Source organism: Cricetulus griseus, chromosome 6, assembly GCF_003668045.3.
Source record: "Cricetulus griseus strain 17A/GY chromosome 6, alternate assembly CriGri-PICRH-1.0, whole genome shotgun sequence".
Taxonomy (NCBI): Eukaryota; Metazoa; Chordata; class Mammalia; order Rodentia; family Cricetidae; genus Cricetulus; species Cricetulus griseus.
In genome coordinates, this window is record NC_048599.1 from 88,354,648 (window position 1) to 88,376,845 (window position 22,198).

The window sequence follows — 22,198 nt, forward strand, 5'->3', positions numbered from 1 at the left end:
AAGATACAAATGGGAGAAGGGAGGGTTAGGGGGGGAATAGTTTTGGAATCCACTAGAGATGAGGTAGGGAGAGGCTTCTATGGGTATTCTGCTGGAGAGTTAATTATGAGATTGGTAGATTACAGTTGGAGCAATGGAGGGAGAAGCGATGCCTCTGTTGTTAGCCTATCTGTTTCCCTGACTGGAGTCTATCTCTTAACTTATAACCAGTGGGTCTACATGCAAGAATAACAATATGTGCATTTAAAATACAGCTATTGTGCCTCATTTTTGTCTTAATAAGCATAAATGAAACTATAAAATAATCTTGACACTCAATGCTTTCCAAATCAAAGAAAATATAGTTGAATAAATATTTAGTGTATAATTCCTAATCAATATGTCTAGAGACTAGTAAATAACCATGTTTCCAAAGAAATTATGTCTAATCCTAAACTATGTACATATTTTCATGAAATGTAAAACCATATATAATTTAATTATCTTGGAATATTAAAATAAATATTGTATATTTTGTTTTGTTTCCTTGAATTTCATTTATATGGAGCTAGAGTTTATTAAGTCATGATATGACTTAATATTCATTATTAAGAGAAAATTATTTTTTTCAGTAGAAGAGAGATTTCCTCTAATTACTTCTATGTGTTTCATGAACACAAGTTATGAGGCTTCCCCAGGGTCTATGTCCCTAGTGCCAAGTAGTTACATATTAAACAAATAACAATATTATGAACTAAATTGTCAGGTTTCTGTCTTCTTCCTGACACCTGTTTGTTCCTTATAAATTGTGTGTGTATTTTTGAAATTTGTTTCAATGATAAATTACAACTAATTTGAGAGAATATAAAATCATTTGTATTTTGAAGAAGACTGTATATTGGTTTATTAATTTATCAATGACATTATCAAAAGTGGATAATGGAAAATACTATATTTTGGTGAGTTACTACAATGTTTTTATCTTTTCATTCTTATGGGATGTACATGGAGTCCATACATATCAGTGAGCTGAGAAAGAATAGTACACTCTTCGTTATTAGGTTTCTAATCTTGAATTCTAATGTTTCTTTCACCACTGTACTGAATTTAAATACACAGGGCTTTTCTGTGTATCCTTGTCTATCCTAGAACTCACTCTGTAGACCAATATAGGCATCAATTGATAGATATCTGCCTGTCTCTGCCTTCCAAATGCTAGGATTAAAGGCATGTGCCACTACCACCCAGCACTTTCCAGTAATTTTAAACTAATAGTTAACTGTAAGTTTATTCTCATGACTCTAATGAATTCAGATGCAAAAAATAAATACATAAAACATGTCCACTTAAAATAGTCCAAAAGGTAGAGCTTGTTATACAAAATGCAATATAGTAGTTGCAAGAAAATGGAACAGGATTAAAAATACTGGAATTGATGAAGAAAAAGCAGTTTTCTGAGAAGAGCTGTGTGCATATCTTGTCAAGAAAGCAACATATAAACCACTAAACAATATTTTTCACAGATGATATAAAGTTAAGTTATCTTTAAGAGCCAATATGGTAGCCTTTTAAAAATTATTCAATTTTTATATTTCTTTCATTTTATTTTTCTCTTTCCTCCTTCCAAGCACTCTCGTGAACTCCTCCATGCTATTTTTCAAAGTCATAGCCTTTTTTTACATTATTTATGCACATTTTTATCAAAGCACCCTGGAAACAGAAACAGGTGTATCTCTGCAGTTTTAAGGAAATCCTGGCCCACATAGTGAGCTCCATGTCATCCACCACTACATAGTGAGACTGTGTTTTTTTTTTTAAATTACTGATAAGAATTAATAAAATATTTTGTTTATGTCCTTCTCCATGATTCAGTGGAGTCCATGAAAACCAATATTAATTTGTGCATTTTATAAAATTATATCAAAACAGGAAATAGTGTCTTTATGATTATCAACTGAGCAAAGGACCCTTAATGAAAATGATATTTGAGCCGGGCATTGGTGGAGCATGCCTTTAATCCCAGCACTCGGGAGGTAGAGGCAGGTGGATCTCTGTGAGTTTGAGACCAGCCTGGTCTATAACATCTAGTTCCAGGACAGCCTCCAAAGTCACAGGGAAACTCTGTCTTGAAAAACCAAAAAAAAAAAAAAAAAAAAAAAAAAGCCCTCGGAAAATGATATTTGATTGGTAATGACATGTGATTGGTAATGTTATCCCTTTGATTTGTTGGTCATTGACTGCAGAGTACTTTCCAACAGCCATGTGAACAGGGTAATCATTAACCACCAGAGAATAGTGGAAAAGCAAGGAAAACAATTTATAACCTAACACTGGCAAGGGAAGCATCAGTGCACAGATAAACCCAAAAGTGAATCTTAGTCCTTAATCTAAAAGGAGACAAGATACAGCTTTATAACTTTTCTTTTGTTTCATGTTTAAATGATGTAAACATTGACATATCATTTAAGTAACATTTTTGTAAATATTCTGGATGGTTTGTCTTCAAGAACCATAATGGATATGATGGTATCAAAGATATTTGTAGTGGTAGCAGATTATTATTGGAGGCTTCTCAAATTGTGTAGTAATAGGGCAGTAGAAATGATATAAGTTCATAGATAAGATTTTCATCAACACATGTGACTGATTGTATAACACTCAGAGTTCCAATAAGGTACCATGTCATGGACATTAGATGGTATAGATAATGGTCTACTATTAGCATCAATAGTGACAGGAATTATGGGAAATTATTTGTTGTTACAGACAAGTTCAAGAGTTGTGTCAGTTCTCTACATATTCAACATATGCAATTGTAATTATTATCCAATATTTGGGGGACACAGAACAATACAACAGGAACATCATTTGCACTTGAATATCATTCATTTTCTCTCTGGACATGCTCTTCATTGACCAGATCACTAAAGCATTTCCAAATGTTTCAAGTTAAATATTGTATGTATTACTGAAAATAGACTTTTAATGCTAAAATATTTAGGTTTACTTTAATCTCTAATTTCTAACTTATAGATGGTTATGTTCTCCTTTAATGCAATGTGCTATGAACACATGAGTGAAAATGAACAAAAGGTAGGAAATGTGAACGTTTGAAGACTATTCCAAAATCCTTCTACTTAGTGTCATGTTTTACATCCAGAGCCATATACTGTGTATTTAGTATGCACAGACCTTCTCTAACTTGAACTTATGGACACTGTAATTTTCTTAGTTCTTGAAGAACTTTATTATATGTCTTTAATGTCATGGTTTCATCATGAAGTACTCTAGCATCAAATAAATGCATATATAATTACCATATGTCTATAAACATAAACCATAGTTCTCAAAGAATAATAATGATGGGTACTACATTTTAATTCCAGACAAGAAAAATACAATAGTAGAGAACAAAGGACATTGCCTTCATTGCTAATCACTGATCAGCCACGTAAGAACCAAAAGTGAATCAGAACACTTATGAATTTAATATGCCTATATCTGACTTCATATTTCTTGATGAGCCTCACCTGAATTCCTACCACTCTACTCTCTCAAGTTCTGTTAAATTTCATTTTCATTTTTCAACTTTCATAATCTGAATGATGCTGTCACATCAACTGATGAACCAGAGTTCTGTTACTACATTCATCTTGGTGGGCTTCTCAGAATATCCACAGCTCCAAATACTTCTATTCCTCCTGTTCTTGACCATCTACTCAGTGACTTTGATGGGCAACCTGGGCATAATTGTGGTTATAAGGATCAATCCCAAACTTCATACGCCCATGTACTTTTTTCTCAGCCATCTTTCATTTTTGGATATATGTTATTCTAGTGTCTTTACACCCAAACTTTTGCAGATCTTGGTTATGGAAGACAGAACCATTTCTTTCAGAGGATGCATGGCACAATTCTTCTTCATTTGTACATTTGTGATTACAGAGATGTTCATGTTAGCAGTGATGGCCTATGACAGGTTTGTAGCTGTTTGTAATCCCCTGCTCTACACAGTTGTAATGCCTCATAAGTTCTGTGCTCTACTAGTAGCTGGTACTTACTTGTTGGGTGGATTATGTGCTGTGATACTCATATACACTCTTTTACAGCTATCTTATTGTGAATATGGCATCATTAATCACTTTGGCTGTGAGTACTCTGCTGTCATCTCTGTATCGTGTTCTGACTCCTCCTTTAGCCAGATGACATGTTTAGTCATTTCTATATTCAGTGAGTCTTCTAGTGTCCTGATCACTTTAGCCTCATATGTGTTCATAGTTGTTACTATTATTAAGATGCCTTCCAAAGGAGGACTACGAAAAGCCTTCTCCACCTGTACCTCCCACCTGACTGCCATCACAATCTTTCATGGGATCATACTTCTCCTATATTGTGTGCCCAACTCAAATAGTTCACGGCTCTTTGTCAAAGTTGCCACTGCTCTTTATACAGTCATGATCCCCATGCTGAACCCCCTTATCTACAGCCTTAGAAATAAAGATGTGAAAGAGACAGTCATGAAACTTATCAGGTCCAAACTGCACTCTCACTTGACATAATTGTGTGTGTGTGTGTGTGTGTGTGTGTGTGTGTGTGTGTGTGTGCGTGTGTGTGTTTGTGTGTGTGTGTGTGTGTGAGAGAGAGAGAGAGAGAGAGAGAGAGAGAGAGAGAGAGAGAGGGAGAACTACTGTCCATATGTCTCACCAATCAAGATAACAATATAGTATACCTCAACTTAATGAATATTGAAGCAAAAGTGAAATCAATTAATTGTTTATTTTATTGTAATATCACTTAAATCACTTATCTAGTGACACAAAACAATACTACTAAATTGCATCTTGGATCTTGCATTCTCTCCCAGGGTCTATTCCTCAGCAGTGAATCATAAATGAGTCTAACTCATTAATTAACCAACAAGAAAATATATTTATTTCTTTATCCTTCTTAAACATTTCTCTTTCCATGGCAGGATTCACAATACTAAAGTAGATCTCATCTTCTTGCCCCTTAAGAGTGGCCATCACAATGAAGTTATTCTCAAGATTTAACAGTAATCTATTTTTGGCATCCTCATTAATAATACACATCTCTTATCATTTCTAAAAATGTACATGTCTGTTGACCTTTCCACATAGATGACAGTGTTGTAATAGAATCCCAGTGTACTTTTGAAAATAAATGTTTTCAGCAAAATAATATTTACCTTCATGTTTACTTTCATTAAAATAAAATAACTTAAGAGACATAACCATTTAATTCCTGAGCAGAACAATAGTGGAGTAGTGCTGGTATCTTACCACCCGGTTATAAATACTGGTTCCACTGCCAGCAGCCCCATAGACTGCCCAAGTCCCACAACTGACACACATATTCAGGGGGCTTAGTTCGGTCTTATGCAGGTTCTCTGCTGTCAGTCTGGAATCATTGAGTTCCCACTTGCTCAGGTCAGCTGTTTCTGTGGGTTTCTCCAACATGGTCACGACCCCTTTGCTCATATTATCACTCCCTGCTCTCTAAAATTGGACTTCAGGAGTTTGGCCTCATTCTTAGCTGAGCATCCCTGCTTCTGCTTTCATCAGCTATTGGATGATAGCTCATTGATGACATTTAAGATAGTCATCAATCTCATTTTAGGGGAAAGGCATTTAAGGTATCCTCTTCAGTATTGCTTAGACTCTTAGTGGGGGATCATCCATCCCCCTTGTGTCAAGTTTCTCATTAACCCATTAATGGTTCCCTTTATCAAAGTATCCCTTTCTTTTCTCTCCTTATCTATCCTTCCCCAACCCCTTCTCTTCCTTCCCCTTCTTCTCCTCCCCTTACCCGTTCTCTTCTCCTCTCTTCCTTACATCCTTCTCCCTCCTCCCATACTCCCAATTTGCTCAGGAGATCTTGGATGGGAGGGTCCATTTATATCTCTCATAGGGTCCTCATCCATTTCTGGTGGGAGTGCAAACTTATAAAACGACTTCGAAAATCAGAATGGCAGTTTCTCAGAAAATTGGGAGTCAGTCTACCTAAAGACCCAGCAATACCACTCTTGGGCATATACCCAAAGATGCAAATTCATGCCACAAAGACATTTGCTTAATTATGTTCATAGCATCATTATTTGTAATAGCCAGAACCTGGAAACAACCTAGATGCCACACAACTGGAGAATGGATAAAGAAAATGTGGTACAAATACACAATGGAGTACTACTCTATTAATAAACAATGGCATCTTGGAATTCAAAGGCAAATGGATGGAACTGGAAGAAACCACCCTGAGTGATGTAACCAAGACACAGAAAGAAAAACATGGTATGTACTCAGTCATAAGTGGATATTAGACATTAAGCAAAGGATACCCAGGCTTCAATGCACAACCCCAGATAATCTAGGTTTGTTTCTTTTCTAAACAGAGAGAGATCGTTGAGTGCCCAACCAATGACTCTTCTAGCCTAAAACACATGACACTAGAATAATCCTAACCCTGACATTGCCTGGAGCTCCGAGGTCCACAGGGTAAATGACCCAGAGACCTAGCATAGAACCAAACATGAATGGATAGAACAAAATGTCAATGTAATGATACCTAACCATATTTCACAATACACATAGATTGGTGTCTAGCTTAATTGTCATCAGAGGGACTTCAACCAGCAACTGATGGAAAGACATGCAGACCTACAACCAAATATTAGGCAGAACTCAGGAAATCATGCAGAAGAGGGGGAGGAAGGACTGAGAGGACCATAACAAAACTGACAGAATCAAATAATCTGGCTGCTAGGGGCTCACAGCAATGGAATCAACAACCAAGGAGCCTGCATAGGACTGACCTAAGCCTCTGCATATGCTTTGTGTAGCTTGGTGTTCTTGTGGGACTTCTAACAATGTGAACAGGGGCTGTCTCAGACACTTCTACTGTTTTTTGGGATCCTCCTCTTCATACTTGTTCTCCTTGCCTAGCCTTAATACATGGGGAGGTGCTTAGTTTTAATGTATCTTGATATGCCATGTTAGTTGATATTCATGGTAGACCTGCCCTTTCCTAAACAGACATAGAGGAGGAGTGGATTGGGGTATTGGAACAGAAGGGGGTTGGGAGAATGGAATGAGAGAGGAGGGAGGGGAAACTGCATGTAAAATGAATAAATGAACAAATAAATAAATTATTAGATTTATTTAAAAACAGAAAATTGAAGTGAATTTGAATGAATGGGATGGGAAGTAGGGAGGGTTTGGAAGGAGTTGAAGGAGTAGAAAAGGGTGAGCAGAATATTTTCTGAAAATATTTTTAAAAAAATAACAATTCATTTTTTTAATGGTAGACTCACAACCTAAACATAAAGAAATTGCTCTTATATTTGGTGCTCAGAACCTGTTATCAAATTCTATTTGGTGTTATGAAATATATTTTCTTTCCATATACCATAAGAAGAATATTGTTCTTATTTCACAAATTCATGATCATTTTATGTTTTGCCATTGGTGCCCATACATTTATTGGTTGTGTATTATTAACTGAAAATTTGATTGATGCTATTTTATACTTATATTCAATTTAAAAAATAATATGATGTAGTATAATTATATTTTACTCAGCTTGTAGCATAACACAAATATTGTTAGGTCAGCATATTTTAGTTGATAAAAGCAAACAAATATAATCCCCAAGAATATTCAATGGTAAATTATTATATTAAGAATTTACTGAAGTAGCTGTGAATATTTATAGAAGTTTGGAATTTGAGAGTTTGATAACTTGATCTGTGAACCTCTAATATGCCTGTGTGACCTTGCTTAAAGCACCTTTGCCCACTGCTCTTTATTTAAAACAGTAATAATGGAGTTTTGGAAATATCAAAATCATCCTTGAAAAAGCTGGGATGTATTTGTTTGCATGCTATGTTTTAAGTAAATTCCTGTGTGTAATCCCCAAAAGAAGGAGTGTGGTGATCTTAAAGTACAAATCAGTAATCGTGGAGGAATGTTCAATATTGTTATACTGGCAGTGTTTTTAATTACAGAGAAAACAAGCCTCTAGACACACTTGTGTCCCATTATCTAGATTAAGTTAGTCTGTGACCATATGAGGGATTGTCTGGATTAGGTTGATTAAGATAGGCAGTACCATTCCCCAGTACATTGTTCTGGACTGTATGAAAAGGTGAAAACTATCTGAGCACCAGCATTTACTCAGTCTGCTTCTGCCATGACAGACTTAACCTTGGAACTATGAACTAAAACAAAGCTTTCCTTTCTTAAGTGGCTTTGTAAAGTACCTTTTGGAAAGAACAAGACAAGTAATCAATACCTGTGGTACAGGGATGTTATAGCATAGCCTCTTTTCTCTCTGGATACATGAAGATCATCTCCTCACTTTCTTGCAGTTGGTTGAGTTAGCTGAGACTACTTAATTGAACAGTGGAGGAGATCACAATACTCTGCCTGTGAATTCACTGAATCGGTAAAGACTTGAAGAAGTAAGTAAAACATTTATGCCATAGGTTAGTAGGCTGTGGAATGTGCAGCTAAATGGAATCAGTGTGAGCATTGTGGAATCAGAGGATTATTAAATAACTTTCAGGTGTTAGTGAAAGAGTCTTTATAGTTTAACATGGATCTTAAAGTTATTTAAAAGTAGCACCAAAACTTCAGTGTGTTTAATGAAGAAGGTGTCACATATGAACAAATGTGTGCACTGTATTACAATAATATCAGGTGAATTAGAATATTCATAGTTTAAATTGTCTTCAGACATTATTTTTAAATGTTATTATTTTACATTAAATGCCATAGTTTGGAAATAATGATATATCCTCTTTCATCTCACCCATGGAACACTGCTATAACAACAGTGCAAAGCAGCACACCTCACTCAAAGCCTGGTCCTAAGCACCTCCCTGCTTTCTTTCAAATCTATTGTCTCGCTTTCATTAATTGTTGTGCATGCACATATGTATATGGATATGCATATATATTCCTAAAAATATAAATACAACCCAATCAGTCTGTATAATGTTACATGTTTCTATGTTTCCAGGTCTTGAGTAGTCAATTGGTGTTCTCTTCCAATCTCAGTATTGCTTTTCACCTGCTGTCAAGGAAATCTTTTTTGCAACAGATGAAAAACATCACACAACCCCTGTTTTTGTTTTTGTTTTTGTTTGTATGTGTGTGGGTTCTGGGAATTCAAATTCAAATGATCACGCTTGTATGGTGAGTGCTTTAGTTACCAAGGTGGTACTAATGTTGAAGTCGCAGGTGCTGGTGGTGAAGGTGCTGGTGTATCTGGAGGACCCTTTGTGGGTTGACCTTGGCCCAGGCAGGAGGAGTGAACCTGAAAGATACATTCAAGAATGGGTGGGGTAAAATGGGATTTCTTCATACAGAAGCACAACTTTCCCCAGGAAATTGCAGGTATCTGTAAGACAGCTGGAACAAGATTTACATCTTGGTGACATCGCAAAAGGCTATGGCTTTAGGATAAAGGACATGAACATTTTTAGAACACAGAGGAAATTTAAATCCCTGAACCTCTGAAGTTACATCTGAAACCTGTTAATTCCTGACTACGAGAACTGTAAAAAAGGCACACCTGTCTGTACTTTTACCAGGAAACTTAACTTAATGAACTAATGAGTTATCAGTCATCATATGTTATCAGATCTGAGGGAAGAGTAAATGAGTAGAAGTGAGACAGATTTTTCAGCTAAAGCTGTCCCAGGTTTTACTGAAATGGAAAGGAAGGGATCCCATCCATCCCCATGACAGGAATTGGAGAGGGAACTGTGGAACCCGAGTGAAAGGTCAAATAAGAATAGGTAGCTCCCATGTCCAAAAGAAAAGTAATGGACTTGTTTACTACCTGCAGTTTTACCCTAGGCTTGGAGAGGGCAATGGGAGTCACCAAGTCTGAGCTGTATCAGTCTTCTGCCAGGCTGAGTAGTTCGAAGGCTGGCATAGTCTCAGCTGCCAGTGTTGGTAAGGCTGGACCTCTGTGGTGTGGCTTAGAGGACCAGCCTGCATGGGGGAGGGGGTCATTCTCATTTCCAATGTCCAGGCTGACAGCTGAAGGTCTAGGCAATATCTTGCCAAATGACCATCCTGTCCTCATTTGTAGCAGGCTTCTGGTGGAGTTGACTTGGGTTGATCTCTAGAGGGATTGAGCCACATAGTGGTCAAATTCTCTTGTAACCCTTGTGGCCTCAGGGCAGCTGCTAAGGCTCAGGCTTGGAGCATGGCTTTCTGTTGGGAGGACCCCACTGCCTTTTCTCGAGCATTGAAAACTTTAAAAGCCATTTCACCAATTCCTGTATGGGAGTTTGGGGATGCCTCATCAACCTTTTAAAATTGCTTTCTAATATCTAGCACTGACTGAGAAATGAAATGGATGGCCAGGACTGTCTGCTGGGGAGGCTAAGTCAATGTGTACAGGGAGACAAGGGGGTGACATGGAAGGGTAGGGAGGAGTGGTAAGAGGAAAGGGTAAAGAGGAAGGTGGGAAAAGATAAGGAAGTCATTACTTGACCTTTGTCCTGGAGAGAAAGGAAGGGGGAAGAAGTAGAAAGGGGGAAGAATGAGAGGAATGTGGGCCACTTAATGGAACATGCAATGGGGTTGGGCAGGCATGGTTTGGGATGATTGGGAGAGGGTGCCAGTGTCTGGGTCAGCAAGGTCGGGGGGAATTTTCAGGGTCACAGTTCCCAGATAGGCAGGAATCTGGAATCACCTTGATTTTAGCCAACAAGACCAGTACTTGAGACACTGGCTACTGAGGGAAGGGCAGAAGTGCAGTATCCAAAAACCAGGGACATATGGTGGTTCTGTTCACTTGTCTTCAAGCGAGCAAAAAATTTCAAGATCAAGGAGGATGAAAAATTCAATACTTCTCTCAGGCAGCCATCGTGTCCCATTGTCAGGGGCATATTGAAGCCAGGCCTTAGTACACAGAGAAATCAGGCATTCAAGACAGATGGTGTCAGATAGCCCCAATTTAAAAAGATCATGTAAAAGACAGTGCAAGGGCATTTGGGGATCTAGCTGTAAATGGCACGTGCCCTTTTCACAAGTCTATGTCTGAGCCCAAAGACTAATGCAATACATCCACTGTGGTAGGTCTTGGAACAAAAACAGGGGGTATGTGATATTCCCTTGAAGAAGGGTTCCCACTAAACAAAGCAGGTCCTTGTCCCAGTAACAGGTTGGGGACCTGACATGGCTGCATCTTTGGCAGGACACCCCCAAAATGTCAGGAGGCCCTGACCTCTAAGGTAATGACTTACAAAGGACAAGTTACTCAGTTGAAAGCTGGTCTAGCCTGGTGGAGAGCAGGTGTGGGGGGAAAGGGACTTTTCCCACCATGTGGCCCTGGCTTTTGGGGTAAAAACAGCCCTTTCAGTGGGACCTCCATATGAAAAATTTCGATGCAGCAATCCAGATCAGACCAAATCAAATCAAATTAGAAAAAAGTCCATGTTTAATGGATACAGAACTCCCAGGTGGCCTTTCAGCTCCCGCAGAGAAAAGACATGAACACAGTCTGTTCTCTGGGGGACAGTTTACATACCTTGTGGAAGAGGTCTTGAGTATCATTTGGCAGGTTTTCTGAGATGCAGCAGTGTTTGGAGGGAGATGGGAGAGGGGGCCTTGGGTGGATCTTCCACCATAATATTCTAGACTCTGGATTTAAGAATGCCAGGGGCTACCATAACAATGCCGTTGGTCCCTCAGGGTCCTACAAACTTTGCTTTTCTGCCACAGGATTCCTGGAACTTGGGTCTCTGCATCTGCTCTCATTAATTGCTGGATGAAACCTCTAGGATGACATTTGGTCTAGGTGCCAATCTATGACTTTTATTTTCCTTTTTGGGGCCAGTTGCATCTATTCTATCATAGGTCTCTGGGCTGTCCAGCCTCTGTGTCTGAGTCATCCAAAAAATGTCAGTTGTGGACTCTCTTCTTTCATGGGTCTCAAGTTGGGTCAGTCATTGGTTGGCCATTCTCACAAATTCTGCTCCACCTTTACCACAGTACATCCTGCAGGGAGGACAATTTGTGGGCAGAAGTATTGTGGCTGTATTGATGTCCCAATCCCTACACTAGAAGTCTTTCCTTGTTATAGAAGATGTTTTGTTCAAGCTCTATATGCCCATTTGTAGGGAGCCGTCCCTGCATTCTCCATTACAATGATGGCGCCTGCAGGCACTGAATGCAATCAAGATTATTGCGCAGGCGCTGGGTAATTTTCCATTCCTTGATCTCTGCCTATTCTGTGGCGTTATATGGCCTGATGAGCTGCAGCCAATCATAGGGTGACACGTCCCAGGCGGCGGCTGCCAGCCTTTATTAGGGGACAGGATTCTTGGCTCGGGGTCTCCGCTCTGGTAAGCTTATGCTCTCCTCTCAAGACGCATTAAAGCTTTACTGCAGAAGGATCCGAGTGTCCTGTGTGGTTCTTGCTGGCAAGGCGATTGCGCGGGACATCTGGTGCCGAAACCCGGGAACTTGTTAACATCGCCGGCACTGCGGAGACCCCTCTAACGGGGCGGATTCAGATCTGCAGGGTGGTAAGTTCGGAGAGGTATGCTTTATTCTGACACCTTCTTTTTTGACTTTGTTTTTAATTTGTCACCACTATGGGATGGAAAAGCCTTAATTCTAGTCTTTATTCTTCTTTTGTTCACATTGGTCATATATTATGCCCACCATGGCTGGTGTTCCAGTTCGTGACCAAGCTTACCCCAGGTGGCCTCCAGCATAATGGGCTCTTCAAAACAGAGAGACCTAATTAAAAACTGTCTAGAGATTGAGGCTTGCCGTCCCATGGTAGCAGAGAATCAAAAAAACGCTTAAAGAGGTACAGGATAATATATCAGAAACCGAACGAGATGAGAGATTAGGAGCTCAAAAAAGGAAGGACATGTCTAAGGAAAAAGGCCCTCCCCAGGATACAAAAAAAGGGGGAGAGAAAATAGGGAATAACCGGTCACACCCCGGTAAACTTAAGAGAAATAAAGACTCAAAACCTAGCCTCTGCCCTACAATGAAACTAGAGGCCTTGGAGCTGAGCAACTCAGACTCTGAGATTTTAGACTCTAGCGAGGAAACAGAGCTAGAGCAAGACAGATACCACCCTGATAGAAAAATGAAAGCAAATATGAGGCCGTCGCCTGTTAATCCAGCGGGTGTACTTCCATCAACACCCCCATTATTTGGTACCGACTCCTTTTTACCATTAGAGGAGCGGAGAAAATTACAGATGGCTTTCCCAGTCTTTGATAGGGAAAAAGGCTGTGCATGTTATTCAACACTTCTTGGAGGCCTGGAATGCCTGGGGAAAGCCTCATAAACATTGACGCTCGGGGCCATACTGTGGCCAAGCGCCACACCTCAGAACCTGAAAGGCCAAAGGAAATGGTAAAATGGAAAGATATCTTAACTGGTCTTTGGAGAGGCCTGGATCCTATTCTCATAAGATCCAGGGGAGCTATATGTGTTTTTCCACAGGATGAAGAGAATCCCCTATGGATCCCGGAAAGACTCACACGAAGAGCCCCTTTGGACCCTCAAAAGTCAGAACTCCACCCTCTCCCCGGGAGTTGAGAGCCACTATTATCCAGATTAACTCCTGTCCTTGACGGAGAGATTGTCATCATAGATCGCTTAATGGGTGGGGATGGGATTGTTTGGTGCAGCCGTTTGCTTCGGATTGGTGTTGCTTCTCTGGCTGGTCTGTAGGCTCAGGGCTCAAACTAAGAGAGACAAGGTGGTTATCGCCCAAGCACTTGTAGCTTTAGAACAAGGGGCTTCCACTGATATTTGGCTAACTATGCTTAAGCAATAGGCCACAGGCCAGACAGCTCTTGCACACCCGGAGCCTAGGCTCATTGCACAGGGTAGAGTGTCTGGTTTGAGCAGCCCATGAGGGATGTTGAGCAAGGCATCACACAGAGAATTGCCCAGTATGCAGGCTTCTCTGGGAGGCATGTTGTCCTGCATAAGGGTTGCCTGCCCTAGTCTCCCTTTCCCAGAAAAACGGCAGAGGACAGGTCGAGAGCACTTCAGGTCAAGCTAACAGCCTGATGGCGACTCTTGTACACAGTCTTAATGTTTGATTGGGAAGGTACAACATCTGCCTCTATCCCTCAACATATGGGTGACCTATTTGCTTGTAAAAATATAAAGCCTTATCATTAATTAATAAAAAATGGGGAGATGTAGGGAGCCATCCCTGCATTCTCCATTACAATGATGGCGCCTGCAGGCACTGAATGTAAACAAGATTATTGCGCAGGCGCTGGGTAATTTTCCATTCCTTGATCTCTGCCTATTCCGTGGCGTTATATGGCCTGATGAGCTTCAGCCAATCATAGAGTGACACGTCCCAGGCGGCGGCTGCCAGCCTTTATTAGGGGACAGGATTCTTGGCTCGGGGTCTCCGCTCTGGTAAGCTTATGCTCTCCTCTCAAGACGCATTAAAGCTTTACTGCAGAAGGATCCGAGTGTCCTGTGTGGTTCTTGCTGGCGAGGCGATTGCGCGGGACACCCATTTATAGGAGTTTAGACTAGGGTCACCATTGTAGATTCCTGGGAGTTTCCATTGCACTAGGTTTATACCTCACCCTGGAAATGTTCCACAATTCCAGTCATCTCTCCCAGGGTTTCTCCCTTCATCCATAAAAGTGTCAATATTAGAATGGATCTATCGACTGATTCTTTTAACACCTGTCCTGCCTTCCTTCTTAAAAAATATTTTCAATACAATATCATTTTCTTCTGAATTTCTTCTCTTCTTTCCCTTGAGGTTTTGTACATAAAACATGCCCACAGTTTATGGAATGTATCAGTTAAAAGAACAATAAATGATACTTTTGAAGAAGAAGCTATTGTCAGCACAACATGGAGCTTGCTGACATACAACATCATGCAATTCTGCCAACTTTTGCAGAATGATAATTAGCAATGTAGTGTATTTTGAGAAATATTTTCCCAAATAGAAAATACTTAAGAGATTTTCTCTTTCCCACGGGAGTCTAATATCTTTTTTTTCCTCTTTGTGCATGTACCTATCTACTACGGAATATGCAATATGCAAAATGGAAAAAAAGAAATTGAAAAAATGGTGAAATCAATAGCTGTCCTTTGGCAAAGACAAATTTGTTAGACTGTTGCTATAGCAATAAAGATTTGTATTTTTCTTAGAAGAGCAACTTTCATTAAAATATAAACTGTTTATCTTCTCTTTAAATATTTTATTGAAAATAACTTCTTCATACAATATATTTTGATTATGGCTTTCCTTCCCAGAGCTCCCACCTGGTCTTCCCCAAATCCCCATTCACTGAACTCTAAACCCTTTCTTTCTCTCTTTTTTTGAAAACAAACAAACAGGCAAACTAAAGAAGCAAACAAACAAACCAGAATAAAAATAAAAAAAAAAAAAAACATGAGGATCACACAGACAGAGGTGTTAATTTTGTTGTTTGTTTTCACACATGAATATCAGTATAGTAATGATTTGGAAGATACTATGTTCTTAATAAGAGATGAGGGAGTTCCTCCTAATTGTTCTTGTTTCAGATGGCGATGAACTGTAAGGATTCTCCAGGGTCTGAATCCCTGAAGTAGAAAGTTAGGTGTTCAGTACATAAAATGTGCATAAAATATAGCTTCAAGGCTCCACTAAGAGCACCAATGCTCAGCTCAAATCCTTGCTACTTTGAAATATGGTCCTTTTTTGAATTGTTTGCAAGAATTTGCAATTGTCTTTAAAGGAATGGCTTACTTAGCATGTAGGACTGTTTTAATGTGGAACAATATTGTGTCATTAGCAAGGGCATAATTGAAAAGATTGTAACAGGAAATTCTGTCTTTGTGTGAATATTTTACATTTGGAATATATTTTGATTTTAATATCCAACGTGTTTGAATTCATAATATTTTTTAAAGGAAAACCTATTATGAAATGAGAAAGAGTGGCATATGCTTACTTGACTAAAGGTCTGTATTTTGGTGCTAAGCAAATGTGATGAATGTCATTTTACTGATTTACTCAAAGTTCCCACTCGGCTCTTCAGACCATGTGATGCCAAAGGATACCATTCAAGCATAAGGCTTTTAATATTTTATTTTAGCAATTGCTGTACCCACTATTTGTATAGACTAGCCTGGTCTTTTACTCACAGAGATCCAACTGCTTCTGCTGGATCTAAGGTTGTGTACCACCACACCCAGCTTGCAATGTATATTTTGCACTTCAAACAGTTGTACAATGGTCAAACAAGAAATATCATTGTTTTCTTGAACCCTTGTACATTGCTATGGATCCCTGAAAACAATGTTTTACAGTACTACAGGTATACTCTGTACACCCTTACAGAGTTGAAGACTAATTTCTTTTTATTACTCTCTCTCTCTCTCTCTCTCTCTCTCTCTCTCTCTCCCCCTCTCACTCTCTCTTTGTGTGTGTGTGTGTGTGTGTGTGTGTTTGTGTATGTGTGTGTCTGCATGCACATGTGTGTATGACTTATGTGTAGGTGCTAACAGATGTCAGGAGAGGATGTCAAATATCTTGAAGCTTAAGTTACATGTAGCTATAAGATACCCCGTGTGGGTAATGGAAAATTAACTCTGATCCCCAGAGTAGTTACAGGTGCTCTTAATCATGGAGCCCTGTCCACAACAGCAGAGTGGAGATGTAAAACTACATCATAAATATTTAACTAATTGCCTACCTTAGAAATGATTAAAAATGTCCCTAATGATGAGTAAAATCAGTGGGACTCTAAATTTTAGTGACCGGCTTTTTGTAAAGATATTTTGGGTAAAACCATGTGTTATGAATTAATTCAGCTATGATGGATAGTGTTGTATATACACTGATGGAGTTTTAGAAATGAACTGAGTAGGGACAACAATTTACTTCATTTATGAGTTTGTTTACTTTTTATTTATTCTCTAACTTATACATAAAACTATGCATAGTAATATAAATGGTACCAGGTAATAGTTCAATATCTGTATATATTATATTATCTTTAAATAATAGAAACATATAACACTTTTGAAACAGCTGTCATTTATCATGTGTATAATAAAACACAGCATTTGAACTTTGAAAACAAACTACATGTTTTTGTTAGCCACTGTGCACCAGTATGCAAGAATTTCCCACTCCTCTCACTATAAATTGGTATTTCGCCATCTATTTCCTTAGTTTCTGTCTCTGGTCACTTCCATTCCACTGTCAAATTATGTGAGTTGAAAAAAAATAAATTCTATCATTACAATCAAAATATCACAATATATTTGTCTTATCAGGATAGCACATTTCAGTGAAAAAATAATGTGAAGTCCAATTCTAGTCTTATCATTGCCACTGACAACTTTTCATTCTTCTTGTGGCCAAACAGTAAATACATCACTTGTATTCCATATTCTTCAGAACCCACTTCATAAAGCAGAGAATTATGCTTTATGTTTAAAACTTTGGATGGTGTGAATACAGTAGGTATTGGTGTATACAATCTAGTCAGCAGGTTGGTTCCACTTCCTTCTGATAAACTCAGCAGTCTAAATACTGCGTTATATGATAGTCGTGACTACTGAAACATATAATCTGTCCTCATGGGATCAAATGTGAAAGACTGTACTATTCATCCAATAATTGCCAGCATTTTTCTGTTTTGTTATAATAGCCATTAGTATAGTGTGAACATTATGTACGTGTATGTATGTACCTTCTTAGTTATTAGAAATGTTGAAAATTTTTTCTTTTGCCTTTGTTGATTTCATTGTATTCTCTTTATAATTGTCTAATATGTATATATGGTTTATTTTCAAATCTTGTTTCTCTTTTCTTTGTTGAGATTTTAAGTTCCTTATGTATTATAGACACTAACTTACATTCTATACTGCATTTTCATTCACTGTATAATTCTTCCTTTCAACCTGACTTTATTTTCTTTCTTCCTATAAGGCTATTTTATTTGAGAATAATTTTTTCTTTCATCCTTGTGCTTTTTTTAAAGAATCGAGATGCCTTTCATAGTCCAATGTCCTAAAATATATCTTCAATGGTGTTTTTGTAAATAAAATTTTATTGTATCTTATATTCAGTTATTAGTCTGTTTAAATTAATTTTATAGTTGAAACAGGACTAATCCTATTATTGAGCATGTGAACATAATAACACTTTCAGCACCATTTATCAACAACACTGATCTTAATCCATGTTTTTAGAAATTTGATATAAATTATTTGACTATCAATGTTTGTGTTTATTTCAAGTGACTTGTTCCTACTTGTTATTTTTTTTAAATAAGTGTCTATGATTGTGATGACTGGAGTTTTGCAGTATTACTTCAGAATCATGGAGTTTGCCTCTAGCTTTACCATTTTGCTCAATATTACTTGAAATAATATGGGTCTCCATATAAATTCTTTGTGCTAGATTAACATTTGGTTATATAAAAGTTGTCATTGGTGCTTTGAAAGAATGATCACTGAATCTGTATATTATCCTGAGTAGGAAAGCATTTTGCCAATGTTTATCCTTACGAATATATGAAATATGCATATGGTTCCCTTTATTTTCTGCCTTCTACAATTCTTTATATTGAAATTAGTTATTTCATTTCTTCATTTACATTTATCTTTATTTTTTTCATGTCTTATGGATAGAATTGTTTTCTTCTCTCCTATGTCATTAAGTAGATGTTTGCTTTTGGAAATTCTATTTAATGTTGTGTGCTAATGTCAAAATATATATGTCATTATATTTTATAAAAATATTTGACTGCGCATTTTACCTTGTTCTATCTCAAACGGAAATATTGAAGCTTTTGTCATATTTTGCATGATGTTAGCCATTAATTTTTCTTATTACACAAAATGTTTAAATGGATCGGTGGTGGTGGCCCACAACTTTACTCCCAACAAGTGCTGGGATTAAAGGCGTGCGCCACCAACGCCCGGCGCCATACTTTTTCTAATAAAAATATCTAATTATCCATTGTACCTGTGATGTTCTATATTAATGTCACTTATTAAATTGATGGTGATTAACAAATAACATGCAGCTTATTTTAGTGACAAGGAGTGAAGACCACTGGAAGTGAGGAGATCTTTGATATAAAAATATAATACAAATGAAGGATTGAGGATTAGAAGAAAATGATGAGAGAAACATGGTAAGTATGGGATTAAATAAAAATAAATGTAAAACTAAAATGTGAAATACTTTAATGATTACAGAAAAATTTATTTTACACTTATCCTAAACTCCCTTTATTTCAGATTACACCAAATTTTAATTTGATATTGGTTTATGTTGAGAAGATCACATAATGTTATGACAGTATAATATGACCTCACTAGTAATTATTTTTTTTCTTTTCCCCTTTTTCTTAATTTATTTTTTTGCCTTCCAATCCCTCTCACTCCCTCCAATAACCCTCCTCCCATTTGTTCCACAGAGAGGGTAAGGCCTCCCATAGGAAGTCTACTAAATCATTCCCATCACCTAGTTGAGGCAGGACCAAGGCACCTCTCCATCCCACTACCCTGTGTCTAGGTTGGTCATGGTATCATTCCATTTAGAATGGGCTCCATTAAGTTAGCTTGTACATTAGTGTGAGGTCTTGGACCCACTGCCAGTGACCTCATATATTGTCCCAGTCACACCATTGTCACCTATATTAAGGGAGTCTAGTTTGGTTATGCAGCTTCCCTATTTGTCAGACCTGAGTCAGTGATCTCTCACTAGCTTGTTTGATTTCTTTGTTCATATTTTTTCCTTCTCCCTAACTTTGATTGTACTCCAGTAGCTTGGCCCGTTGGTTACTTGTGAACTTCTGCATCTACTTCCATCTGTTTCTGGAAGAGGGTTCAAGCTTCTCTGGGGTTACAGATTGTAGGCTGGGTATCTTTTGCTTTATGTCTGGTATCCACTTAAAAGTGATTAATATTATATTTGTCTTTCTGGTTTTGAGTTACCTCACTTAGGATATCTTTTCTAATTCTGCTGATTTGCCTGCTTATTTTAGAATGTCATTGTTTCTTACCACTGAGTAGTTCTCCATTGTGTAAATATACCACATTTTCTTTATCCATTCTTCAGGTGAGGGCCATCTAGGTTGTTTCCAGTATCTGGCTATTAGAAATAATGTTTCTATGAACATAGTTGAGCAAATGTCCTTGTAGTGTGAATGTGCCTTCTTTGGGTATATGCCCAACAGTGGTATTGTAGGGTCTTGAGCTAGGTTGATCCCTAGTTTTCTGAGAAATTGTCATATCGATTTCCACAATGGCTGTACAAGTTTGCACTCCCACCAGCAATGAAAGAGTATTCCCTTCTCCACATCCTCTCCAGCATAAGCAGTCATTGGTATTTTTGATTTTAGCCATTCCGATTGGTGTAAGACAGAATCTCAGAGTCGTTTGATTTGCATTTCTCTGATGACTAAGGATGGTGAGCATTTCCTTAAGTTTCTTTCTGCCATTTGAGATTGTGCTGTTGAGAATTCTTTATTTAGATTTCTACCCCATTTTTGTTGGATTATTTGGTAGTTTGATTTTTAAGTTTCTTGAGTTTCTTTTATATTTTGGAGATCATACTTCTATCAGATGTGGGGTTGCAGAAGATCTTTTTCCATTCTGTAGAGAGCTCTTTTGTCATATTGACAATTTTCTTTACAACATCTTCTCAATTTCAGGAGTTCCCATTTATTAATTTGTGCTCTCAGATTCTGTGCTACTAGTGTTCTCTTTTGGAAGTGGTCTCCTGTGCCTATGTGTTCAAAAGTATTTCCCATTTTCTCTTCTATGAGGTTCATTGTGGATGGATTTATATTGAGGTCTTTGATCCATTTGGACTTGAGTTTTGTCCATTAAGATAGATATGGATCTATTTTCATTCTTCTACATGTTGAGAGCCAGTTATACCAGCACCATTTGTTGTATATATTTTCTTTTTTAGGAATTACATTTTTAATACCATGTAAAGTGACATAAAATTGATTTCATTGACTTACAAAGAAAGATATAACATGTCTAAATCATCAATAAAGGAGAATCAACAAAGGTCTCCAGTGTTGTGGGATTTCTACTGTAAGAGAGGGTGACATTAATCACATGAAGTGACTGAGGTAAAATACATATTTCACTTAAACTATAAAATGCTGTAGTTAAATGGAAAAGTTACATTTTTCCCTTCCATTCACAACATTCAATCATATTTATATAATTTCTACCTTTATTCCCTGAATTAGCCCTTCAGTATAACCATCTGAACTACTTAAAGCTTCAATTCTTTATGAGTAACCAAAGTAAAAAGTTCCCATTAACAAATCACGTATATGTTTTAATTTTCTTAGTTTACATAAAAAAGGGATTTTAGTTTCTTTATTATGAAAGAATATCTTTTCATTCCCCAATCTTTTCTCATGTTTATTTCCTAGTAAATAGTTGATTATTCTTTCTTTTTTTGATGAGCTAAGTACTAAACATGGCCACACAAGTTGAAAAACGCCATTGTGAAACTTTTAAAATTTCTTTAATTTCATTTTCAAGAAAATGTATTTGTTGCTGCTGAGAGCCTTGAGTTCTCTAAACTGTCAGAAGGTGGAACCTAAATTCAATAACAATGCCATCAGTGTTCTTCAAAGGCCTCAGAAATTTATAAAATGTATATGATTTTAAAAGTATGCAGCAATGTAATGTTCATAGAATAGATAAAAATAGCATAACACTGTGGATATATGATACATAGCTTGATGGACCAAATCTAGTAACTTTACCATTACATTTTAATATATCTGATAAAGGTATTATATCTGAAGGATTCTTCTGACATTACTTTATTACTAAAAATACCATTTAATGACTTTTGTCTTTAATGTGGGCTTTGTTGTCATAAAATTTTACTTTAATAGATAACATTGTAAGAATATGTATACATATATAATTTATATTATGATAATTTTATCAGGTAATACTTTTAAATCCTAGATTAAAAAATAAAACTCTGCATGACTGAAGATGAAATTCAATGAAAATAATATAAATCAGAAATCAATACAAGGAGGATTCCAACTGAAGCAGAATTCTCATGAATTAGAATGGACCACCTCCTTTTTCACAAGGCATCAGCTTAAATTCAACCAAATAACTATATCCCAGTTTGCTGCTTTAAACTACGTACTCTTTCATTCTATTTTGCTCAA

At 37.4% G+C, this 22,198-nt stretch overlaps 1 protein-coding gene across 1 annotated transcript; it reads left to right on the forward strand.

Annotated features, from left to right (window-relative positions):
• The first annotated feature begins 3,581 nt into the window (after positions 1 to 3,581).
• On the forward strand, positions 3,582 to 4,538 carry LOC100762342 (olfactory receptor 5D18-like). The gene has a single exon (XM_027421128.1). The coding sequence runs from the start codon at positions 3,582 to 3,584 to the stop codon at positions 4,536 to 4,538; it is 957 nt and encodes a 318-aa protein (XP_027276929.1).
• The last annotated feature ends 17,660 nt before the right edge of the window (positions 4,539 to 22,198 follow it).

What these genes read in the sequence shown, in the direction of transcription:
- LOC100762342 (XM_027421128.1), top strand. Translation starts at nt 3,582, where the DNA reads ATGATGCTGTCACATCAACTGATGAACCAGAGTTCTGTTACTACATTC.